Consider the following 11490-nt stretch of genomic DNA (forward strand, 5'->3'; position numbering starts at 1 on the left):
CATTTTTGTGAAAAATAAACATCGACACCTGTAAATAATAATGCTTTTTTTTAAGTTATTTTCATAGAAAGCCTGTGATACATTTTTGTTTGTATCTAAAGCAGTTTATTTTCCACTGATTGATTTAATATGATGGCTAATTTAATAATTGTGATACAGTCAAGTTGTCAAAAGCACACATTTTGTACAAAGAGAAAGCTTAAAAATAATGCTGCTCATAGGCACATTAGATACAAGTCTTTTCTTGTCCAGCTGAACCACCATGACTGCACCTTTTTTATATAATTAATATCATATTAGGGCTGTAGACACATCTCTTGTTTTACTTTTTTAAAGGACACACCCTTTGCACAAAAAAAACAGTTGAAAGACAATGCACATGCTGTTCATTTCATAAATACTGTTACTTGCACATAAAAGCAGCTGATGTCACATCTCAGCTGTGGGGAGAAGTGCAGTTAAAGGCGTTCTGGTCCTCGGATTCATTCTCCAAGTTTCTCACCAGTGCTACAGTAAGGTCTGTGTACACATTGTTAGCTGTTGAAACTGTGAAACGTGATGGTTCAACTTCTGCTTTGGAACTAGAAGTTAGAGCTTGTTCTTTTTAAGATGTACACAGACATCCATGTATCCTGGTGCAGTACGCATCTTAATTTGCCAACAGTGTATAAACCCACATATCGTGTTATATCTGCATTACAACCCCTTTTTTGCCTTTTTAGGACAGTCCGTAAACATTTAAAATATTTTGGCACTGACACTGGAAAAAACAGCATGACTTAGTTTGACACAGACACACTATATGCAGATAAGCCATGACACTACAAATGACACATTACAAACTGTTGCTTTCTTTGTCAGGGTCATTATGGACATATTGTTCTTATTATTGTCAGTTCACAACCAAATGACTGCAGTTAAGTGACAGTTTGCTACTTAATGCAGCACTTTGTCTGTGCATGTCACATATGTATATATTTTTTAATATTCAGATGTCCATGAATGGATATGGCTCATTGAGCTCATTCCAACATGGGGAAAGGCCAGTCCGCACACAGATTAGAGTGTGCAGATGTGAAGAAGCGTCCATGTTAACCCTGCAGTGGAGGTTTTTTAAACTCTTTGTCTGAAAATGCCAGTTCTATGAAGTGATGCTTTTTTTATGACCTTTTGTTGAAGAGACACCCTGCTATGTTCTGACTCTGTAACACACACTGTAACCACCTCAGCAGCCACATTTGAAAAACACGCTACACATGTTACATTTGCTGTTGGCTTATAATTCCTTTGAGTACTACACAAACAGTGTATGCTCCTTTTTGAAGTTTCTATATGCTTGTGTAAGTAGTCTTTTTTCTTTTTTTAATTCCGAGCAATTAATGCACAGTGTTTGCACAAATGTTTGCAAGATTCTTCCAACTTTTCTCAACATGTATCCTCCCGTTGTCCATCTCTCTTTATCCAAACGTCTGGCAGGTCTGGCTTGCTGTTGGGTAAGATGACAACTTCTTCACTCTGACTGGTGCGGCCCTTGTTAGTAGTCTCATAAACGCTTTCTTTCAGTGAAAGACGAAGTGTGTCTCTCTTCCCGTTCAGATGTCCTGGTTGTAACTGAAGCCCTTCTCCATTTTGCTGCGTATTAGACGGTCCTTGTTCAATGTCACTCAAACATGTTTCACTGGAGCCCTCCGGACCCTCGCTGAAGCTCTGAGACTGGGAGGAGAGGTGCCCTGTGTTGGAGTGATGGTGGTGATGGAGGCTCTCCTCTGTGGTTTGGTCTGCTTTGCAGAGAGATGGCTGGTCAATGGTCTCCAGTGTGTGGCTTATGATGGTGTCCTCCATGCTGGAAGATGAGGAAAAGGATGTATTGCTCCAGTGCTTCACCCCTCCAGACTGACCTCTGCATGTTTTACACAGCAGCTTGTCCTTTGCTATGTTCTCTTGTGACACGCCTACCGGCCGCAGGGTGTTTTCTTTGTATGGAGACGAAGTCTGGAGAGCTGGAGGTGGTTGGCAGGTCGTATGTTGATGAATGCACATCTCCGCACTGTCCCCATCCATAATACTTCTGCTCATGTCTTTCCTGCTGTACTCGATCTCATCAGAGAGCACAGACGGCCGGTTGGACAGCTTACTGGTGCAGGTGCTGTTTTCAAAGCTGTCGCTCAGTCGATAGGCCAATGGCTGCAGCTCATACTGCTCCGGCCCTCGAACACCACCTCCCCCAGCTCCAGTCGGTTTCTGTCTCTGCTGACGTTGTTGGTCCGGGTAGAGATAGCCACCTGCTTCTTTGTCATAACTCCTCCTCACTCTAGATCGGCTAAATGCACCGTTAGCAGCCGAGGAATCGGGCTCTGCTGCCGAGCTAGAAGGCAGCACGCCATCATTGTGATCTGAAACACATGGGAGCGTGATCTTTCCGCAGTTTTTCTGGGGTCCAAAAAAGCAGCATAGAGACTGGAAAAAGAAGGTTGCAAATCCACACGCTACACATTTAACCAAAAAGAGGAAAATCCCCAGTTTTCTGAACAGCAAGACTGTGGCAGGCAACATGATGATCCCCATGGAGAAAAAGGCACCAGAAACTATTGCTACAGGACATCCCATCCTTTTAGTGGAGTGTGCTACTTTCCCAATTTTGTCGGAATGAGGAGCCAAGCTGTAAGAAATGCAGTAGTTGGCAATAAAGTCAACAGACAGCCCTGCAGCTGATGATATAAACAGGGCCTCGATTCCACTAAGCTGCCATTCAAGAAGAACAAGGAGGCCAATAGTGACAAAAACACTTCCTCCTACAGCTACAGTCCCATAAATGCTCAGTGGAATATTCCAGGTGGTTAAAAGAAGTAAAGCAAACGTATGAGCTACCGAGAAGCCTGCAACTACTAGAGTCTCGGAACTTAAAGCCTGTTGTAGATCAAAAAGAGACAGATGACTGACGAACCAGCCATTCTCCAGACCTTGTGGAGCTCCTGATATTTCTCTGTTAAACCATGTAAGTATTTCTCTGTAGAAAAGATTGGCTCTGCTGTAGTTGAAGCTGTGGAGGTATGTGGTTTTGAACGCCAACACGAGGGCAGCGACCCTGCCATCTGGCTGGAAGTACAGGCCTCCGCTGTGGGCCAGATGGCCCTCAGCATACCTCTCCACCAGCATCATACTGAGGCAGTTCTCAAAAATGCTGGGTGTATAGGGGAAAGGGATGTCATTGCAACAAAAATGGAGGGAGTCATCAATCTCTGAGCACCGTCTGACAGAGACCCACTGTATCAGCTGCTCCACTAGACAGATATTTTCTGTCATATCCTCTTTATCCTCAGGTGAAGGAGGGGAATAAAAACTTTGGTTCTGAACCCGTCCACATAAGTCCCTCAACCAAACCTGAGCATCTGGCTGGCTCATGTTAAAGCCTGGGTCAAGAACCAAAGAGCCATTGCTCTTCGGGTTAAAGTGATCCCCATTATCAATTGGTTTGACACCCCAAACGAGCCTCATCGTAACCGGTTTATCTTCTCCATTTCTCTGTCTCTCAAACATAAACATGTGACAATACTCTGCGTCGTATCTTTCAAACGGGTGACTGGAGCGGAAAAGCTGGGCGATCCTGCTGTCTAAGGTGGGCAGCTTCATGCCCGGGTCAATGCAGGACATGTATATGCCCCCACCAGCCAGCACTGCAAACCAGCACACCCAGATGTACCTGAACTTCACCACTCCACAAGGCAGGATTTTCAGAAATAACAAATTGGAAGTGTCGCTGAGGCCTCTTTTTAATTCTCTCAGCTTTTGCCCGAGAGTAAAGAGGCATCTCTTGCGTGAGCTCGTATCCCAGAACCCTCCGGCATTTTTGGAGCAGCACGGTTTCCATCCCTGCACTGCTTTGGATGCACAGGACGCTTCTGTGTAGCGCTCGCGCAGAATGAAAGAGCACGGCAGCCAAACCAACGCCAAGATTGAGCTTATAAACGAGGCAGTTCCCAGATAAACAGAGAAACATCTGATTGCTGTGATGCTGCTGAAATAACCAGAGAAAAATGCTGCGCTGGAGGTCAACCCCGACGCTAAAATCAAATAGCCGACTTCCTGCAAAGCTCTGTTTACTCTCTTCTCCAGGGATGCGGAGGGGTTCTGGGATAGCTGCAGATTCCAGAAATCAGCAAAGATGAAAACCTGATTGGAGCAGCTTCCCAAGAGAATAAGAGCTGCAGAGAGGTTAACCAGGGGAAAGAATGTCAGGTGAAATGCTACTTTATAGATGAAATAGGAGGTCAGGAGGGAGCCTGTGATTGCTATTACAGATAACGCTACTATAAAGAGAGAGTGGAGATAAAGAGCCATAGTGAAAAGAAGAGACACAACAGCTAGCACGGGGTAGATTGAATCTCTTGCCAGGTAATACTTGAAAAGCTTCTGCTTGATGCCAAAGTCCATGCCAGTGATAGTGGTGTTGTTGAACGTCAGATCCCTGCCCTCAAGACTGTTCATGTACATCTCCATCATGTGTTCTCCTTTGTCGACGGGTAAGAACAGAAGGCTGTACTTCAGCGTAGGGATTTGGTACTGGACAGTCTGCGGGCCGAGAAAGTCTTTATCAACCAAAAAGTGCAGGATTTGGAACACCACAGGGGATTGTTTACAGCGGGACGGCACAGAGGAGCAGCCGCCATGTTTGGGTTTCTTGACGCACGCTTCCACCAGATGTCCTTCGTGATAATACGGGGCACATTTCCGGAGAAGTTTCAGGGACTCAGACACCTGGTGAGAAAGGGAGAGAATTGAAAATGTATTCAGTGCACGCCAGTCAGTTATAATGAAGTGTTGTAAATCCCACTTTCCCTTAACCTGCATCAACAACTGGAATTTAACATTTAACATTATAGATGAGAAGATTGCTCCAATCCCAATCCTCTGATCTAACTCAAGTAAGGTTTTTTTCCTTAACAACATGCACCGTGGACAGTTCACTTACTGTACAGTATAAGATGGTCTATTGCAGTGTACTACTTACAAAACCCTAATTACAAATGATGTAGTAATTTGTCTGTATTTTAATGAGAAGAGAGCTACAGAACCTGGTGCGAGGTGAGGCTGAGGCAGCAGGAGGCGTTAGTGAGCACTGCCAAGTAATTCCCCAGAGACCAGCTCGGACAACAGCCGCTTCTAGACGTTCCCTCTGCCTCTCCCCTCACATGCTGCTGGCACAAGTCCTGGAACTGAGCCTGGGAGCGAATCTGAATAGGACAAGAGAAAGATTTTTTGAACACTTGCCCAGTTTTGAAACAAAATTTACATCAAATGAATCAATTTCAGATGAGGCAATGCACATAAAGTAGTGTCTTTAATTTCAGCAACAACAGACAGAAGACTAAAGATGAGATGGAGGGCAGAGTAGTTTAGAGCGAACCCGTGATTGCTCCATCTCACACATGGCGTGGACGGCCTTCAGACTCCACAGACTGGCTGAGTTTTCTGATCGAAACACAAGCTGAGCCGAACGCTCGCCTGTGTAGAAAGAGACAGATGGATTCAACATACAGGAACAAGATGACCACTTTGTTGGGATGGCGAGAAATGTTCAGAATGGTAAAACTATTGTCTAGAGTTACGTTTTAAATTCATAAACGTACAAAAGGGCTAAATTTCTTGTCTGTTGTATCCCCCTGTCTGTTTTGAATCCAAATTAGGTGAAATCTTCAAGGCTTGTTATTGCTTGTAAATCCATTTAGGGAGCTCCGCCAGCCCATTATTTCAAAGTATATTTTAAGGAATGAAATATGGAATTAGCTGCTTAACTAAATGCATTCAAACACATTAAAAGCTATTATTTACGTCTTCTCACTATTTTTTGTTAATTTGCATTTAACCAATAAGCTGTCCTGTTTCATTAGTTTGCTGGAACTGCTGATTATTCCCTAACAAGGTGGAGGGCTTTGCCTTCAGTATTATGCAAGTTGCTCAACTGCCGACATTTACAATGGTTTACTAATATTTCCATTTTTATTATCTGCTCTGCTGAGGATGCTGGAGACAGCAGTCTTTAACATCCCTTGGTAACTTTCCTAAAATCTACAATTGGGATTATATTTGTATTTTCGTTGTTACTGTAATCAGTGTAGCAGAAGTTTGGTTTAAAAATGTACTTATCAGCAGTGTTTTAACGGTTTATTGACAGGGATGAACTGATCTGGACCCACCCACCTGGAGCATCACAGAGGAACGTGTCTGGAGATGAGTCTCTAGCCAGCATCCTCTTGATGCGAAGCTTGGAGGTGTCCTGGCTGCCAATGCCGTCTCCACTGACAGCCCCCCCAAAACTAGCACAGATAGAAGCACACACTTATTTTTTTAGCCTTATTAAACACATACACACTTTGTTCCAAGCTAGTATAAAATTGATCAACTGAATAATTTTAAACCTGCGTTATCTTTTTGGGCCACTTGGGGGCATTCCAACAAGTTGTAAACACAACACTTACATATATTTACCCTTTCAAGTTGTTAAAGGGTAAAGTGAAAGCGGAATGTGTTAGCAAAGAGTCGTTTATTAACACATCCAGCCGAAAAAGATCAACATTCATTTTAAGTAATGTTGTTGGCTACCTGGCAATTGTAAATCTGATTTTTTTTACTTAGTCTTTTCTTTTTGCTCGATTTTTGGTCTCTACCAACCCCTGAGGGAAATATCTGGCTTTTAAATGCTCCACTTTGTTACCAGCTATTTGTTAACTTTGTCTGTGTGTCATTTGGTGCTGTGTAGGTAGTGTTGAGTAGGTTCATTATATCTTTTTTTGCTGAAACCACTGATGAGAGTGGTGAGAGTGAATCAAAACAGTAAAGTTTTAAGCCAGAAAACCAAAACAAGGAGCTACGTAAAAGACGCAACAAAGCATTGTCAAAAAGCATTTGTCACTACAAGTGACTCTTTTTGCATTACACATAGTCCTTTGATCTTTATTTTTACAGTCATGCAGTTTTACAGTATTTAAACCTTGACCAACCACACAACCTTACACACACAGCATGAACACTCAAATCTATTTGTGAAGCATCCGTGTGCATCGGCCAGTGGTGCAGTCCTCCTGTGTAGAAAGCCTGCGTTCTACTAAATCTCTTTGCTGACCTTTTACTGAGCTGCTGTGGTAAAGGAGACAGCTTTCTCCCCGGACCAGTGTTCTCCTGCAGCACAGACAAGCTTGACTGGCGATCTCCGATGTATGTTCCCCGTGGCTCAAAGCCCTGAGGAAAAAGCACACTCACATTCACACACAAACACACATCAAAGCTAAAGACACCGCTGACTGACTAAATCAGCATCACAGTCACCCTATATTGTCTGAACAAGCTTGTTTGGTAGATGAGTGTATTTTCTTAAAAGAAAGAGAGCCCCACACTGACATTATAAAGCATTCATAGTTGTTATTCTTATGTAAATCATTTTAAATTTGCCATTAACGATGCATTGTTGGGATTCACATGTTGTATTTTCATAATAATGTTTCAATCAGTGTTTATCCTGTAAGCTTGCATCTCAAAGGTGAGAAAATGTATTAAAATAAGATGACAGCGAGTGTGCTCTCCTTCAGTGCAGTTCAATGACTCTTAGATGAGATGTAACTAAATAGATATGGCTGATCTTATGAGTCATTGGACAAACAGTAATTAACACTCAGCCCAAGGTGGTGGGGGAGCTTAGCATTGAATACTTGACAGAAGGGTGACAGTAGACATATAAGGGCGGCATCAAGGGGGACTGCGGGATTACATTTTAGACTGTATGCTTTTGTGTGTATAACTGTGTGTTTTAGACTCACTAGCAGCGGGTCAGAGAAGTCTGGCAGTGGACCAATGAAGAGTCCGGCCAGCGAGCATCCCAGCAACAGCACGGCACAACACACCAACACTGCTAACGGGTAGTCCACTATCACCTGGGAATAACTGCCAAGTAGAAAGCCACAGAAGAAGAAGACATGACACTGGGTAAAGACTAATTGTTGTGATCAAAATAAGAGACATGCAGTACCTTTGGGCTTTTTAAGTAAAAAGTGGTTTGAGTTCTTACTTTCTAAGGATGCAGTATAGTCCCCCATCCCTGTTAATAGTTGAGAACTTTGTTATAATAATTTGAAAATGATACTGATATCACATATAGATGTAAGAGGGACATCAACAAACTAAAATTCCTTTAAACACACCTTACTGTCACCACATGTCGCTGCGTGGGTTTCTGTGTTCGGCTTTCATTTGACCCACGCAGCCAATGACATCTCACGTCATCATGGTGAGACGTCTGATGGGCAGAACTACGAGTGTGTCCCCCTTTCACTGCTGCACATCCTTTCGCATGAGGACTGATTGTGTTTGAATGACAGTCGCTGCATGTCTTTGGTTTAATTGGACCGTAATGGTTGCAGTGGGGACATTTTCGGCTCTGTGGCGATCCATAGGTCCCAGCTTGAGGACCCTGGGGGACCTAATGAAAAAAAAAAAAAGGATTGAAAATACATACACAGAACGTAAATCAAAGGAATTATGTATTTGTACCTCTTCGCATAGGATTGTGGTATCATTAGTCTATTGAGTAACACTGCCTCCAAAATCCTGAATCTATTTCTAACCTTTGTGTTTTAATGAGTCCACAAATATCTGTCCTAAAAAGCACACAGTACAGTCAGTGCTCAGGCCTACTTGGTGATAAAGCTGGCAGGAGGAAGAGGGTCTGCCGAGGCTGCTGCAGCTGTCACACAGCTCCCCTTCAGACTGGATGGCTGTCAACTGGGCTTCAGCTGAGCACTCGCTGTCAGGAGGGCACAGAGACACTGCCGGGATCTCGCTGAGAGGAATAGACAAACAAGAGGAGAGAATGATGGGTGAGAGGGGGGAAATGGTTGACTGATAAGCATGATAGAAAGGAGCAACGAAGTTCTGTAAAACTGAGGGTGCAAATGTTCAGTTGGTGAAACTGTACATAAATGCACAGGGTAGTGTTTTTATAACCTAGTAATCCATCTCTCTCACTACGTTGATTCACATCTCAGCTCCTTGACTGCATTTTTGGCTTAATCTCACATTCAGTGGAAAATTGAGGGTGGCAGCAGCCAATGAGGAACAGGTAAGGAACAGATTTCTGGGTAAAGCACTTGACTACTGGAAGTAAGAAGGCCCAATTAAAAAATAAAGGAGGGTACGAGAGAATGAAGGAACAAGAGAGTGAGAGAACTATTTTTACAGCATGTCACAGAGCCCATGATTAGCGAGGTGGCTGTTCAGGATAGATAACTTTACACTACATGTCATTTAGCTGAGGCTTTTATGCAAAACAACTTCCAATTAAATGCTTTCAACCTTGAAGGTAAAAATTCCGGACAGCAAGAAGTAAATGCAAGTACATTAGCTTTGAATATGCCAAACTACAAAGAGCCGTATGAAAGTGCAACTTCATTTTTTTTTTTTATTATCCAATGAACAGTTTGAAGAGATGTGTTTTTAGCCTGGCTTCCTGCCTTCCTTATGTCAAAGGGGAGCTCGTTCCAGCATTCAGGAGCCAGGACTGCAAAGAGTCGGGATTTCGTTGAGTTATTAGTTGTTCCTCGTCGTGAGGGGTAAGCAAGCTGGTTGGCTGATGCAGAACATTATGCATTATCTACGTAGCAAAGGCACCTGAGAACTCTACAGTGACGCTTGTTGTGTAGGCCTTTTACTTTCTCATTACCATGCTTTATGTTGCAAGGAAATGACACTTGGTTGGAAAAATATCTATTTTTAGCCATGCTAACAGCTAGTTTTTGAGATGGTTATGTTGGTGGGACCACCACTTGGTCAACATTAACATTTTGTGCAGACATGGTTCCCAGTGGATGAATCTTTATAAATTTGGTGATCCCCTAATTTTTCCAGTAGCACCACCAATAGGTTGTTTAGGATGAACTATAATAACTTTGGCGATCCCCTGTGCTTTGTGTTTAAAACTAACAAGTTAATGTTAGCATGCTGAGCTAAGATGGTGAACATGATATAAACATTATACTTGCTAAACATTGGCATGTTAGCATGCTGACGTTAGCGTAAGCCCTGTACCTACAGTATGTAGCCTACAGCCTCAGAGCCGCTAGCCGTATTCCATTCCTTGTATTCTACTGTATAAATACACTCAAATAACATAGCATTCACATACAGAACTGTACATATAATTCAAATTGATATTGCAGATTTTAAAGATAAAAAGATGTTGGACTACCATAAAAACAGGTTCTTAATATTTTCTTATGTGTAAACATTATGTAGCTTCAATGAAGAGCTGTAACAAGCTGATATGGAGAATACTGTATGCAATAGTGTCAGGCAACATAAAAAAATCATTTCTCCAACTTTAAAACTAAAGGGAAAGACTGTATATCAAGGGCTTTAATCTGATTACATTCTTGCTTTCAATTTGTTTTATTTAATCTTTTTCCAGAATTTTAAGAAGTTTTAAAGTCTCATTAACTAAAGTAACCAAACAGACCAAATAAAACTACTGAGTAATGCTCTAGTTGTATCTCAGTAAATGGGCCATAAGGCCTGTGTCGTCTAGCCTACCACTTGCTTGTTTTTCCACAGTAGACTGGATGCAACCGCACTTCCTGCTGTGTCACCATGGCAACAGAGTAAGTCAACAGAACCTAAATGACCTCACACAGTTTTATTTGCACCCCATAACAAATGATGAGTAGTCTGTAAAATTGATGATATACAGTAGAAGAGGTATTAGTTGGAGCTCAGTGGGAAACTGAACCTCTGTATTTTGTCTTTTTATTACAGTAAAACTGTAATATGATTTAAATATTAAACAGCCCACAGTGTACTCTATGTACTCTGCAGCTATTAGGCACACAACATATGTTTGTCATCTAGTTTTGGAGTGAGTAAATACACTCATAGAAAGTATGTGGAAGTCAACACTGTCAACTAATTTCACACTATTTCTATCAATGGAGCAGGATCAAGCATTTATCATTTATTTATTGTGGATGAGGCATTTATATAAAAGCAGCATTTCAACATTTAGAAAAAAATGTCCTGCCTTGCAAATGTAACTTAAGGTAAGGTGAATCAGCAAATAAATCAATCAAAAGGGAAATTAATAATTCAGACAAAGTAACCCACTTATGTGACACAATATGACAATGATAAGTAATGCATTACTGTGTAGGTAAACTGGTGTAGTTAGTCTTGTGCTCACTAATCTAAGGTGTATGAATAGTGATTAAGGACAGCTTTAAGGCATTCAAAAGACTCAAGCAAGGAAAATATCTAACAGGCTAAAGACTGACAGCTCTCACTACTCTCTCCTCGGGCTGCCTTTAGGTCTCTGAATCTCCTTTTCTACAGCACAGCATCTATTACATCAACTCACTGGATGCCAGTCAATGTCATGCTCTTAAACGTCTTAACTGCCAACCACACACACACACACACACACACACACACACACACACACACACACACACACAC

At 42.2% G+C, this 11490-nt stretch overlaps 1 protein-coding gene across 2 annotated transcripts in view; it reads right to left on the reverse strand.

Annotated features, from left to right (window-relative positions):
• Positions 1 to 502: 502 nt before the first annotated feature.
• disp2 (dispatched homolog 2 (Drosophila)) overlaps positions 503 to 11490 on the reverse strand; it is an 11980-nt gene continuing 992 nt past the window's right edge. The window contains exons 2-10 of one of the 2 annotated variants that reach the window (XM_034858735.1): positions 8686 to 8830; positions 8193 to 8470; positions 8060 to 8089; positions 7812 to 7935; positions 7121 to 7236; positions 6199 to 6314; positions 5405 to 5502; positions 5073 to 5231; positions 503 to 4755 (exon numbers count right to left, since the gene is read on the reverse strand). In XM_034858735.1, coding sequence (XP_034714626.1) covers positions 1426 to 4755; positions 5073 to 5231; positions 5405 to 5502; positions 6199 to 6314; positions 7121 to 7236; positions 7812 to 7935; positions 8060 to 8089; positions 8193 to 8470; positions 8686 to 8830 — 4396 coding nt within the window. In that variant the 3' untranslated portion in view covers positions 503 to 1425. The remainder of the gene's footprint in view (positions 4756 to 5072; positions 5232 to 5404; positions 5503 to 6198; positions 6315 to 7120; positions 7237 to 7811; positions 7936 to 8059; positions 8090 to 8192; positions 8471 to 8685; positions 8831 to 11490) is intronic. The other variant, XM_034858736.1, reaches the window with a different exon arrangement.

Source organism: Etheostoma cragini, chromosome 20 (genome assembly GCF_013103735.1).
Source record: "Etheostoma cragini isolate CJK2018 chromosome 20, CSU_Ecrag_1.0, whole genome shotgun sequence".
NCBI lineage: Eukaryota > Metazoa > Chordata > Actinopteri > Perciformes > Percidae > Etheostoma > Etheostoma cragini.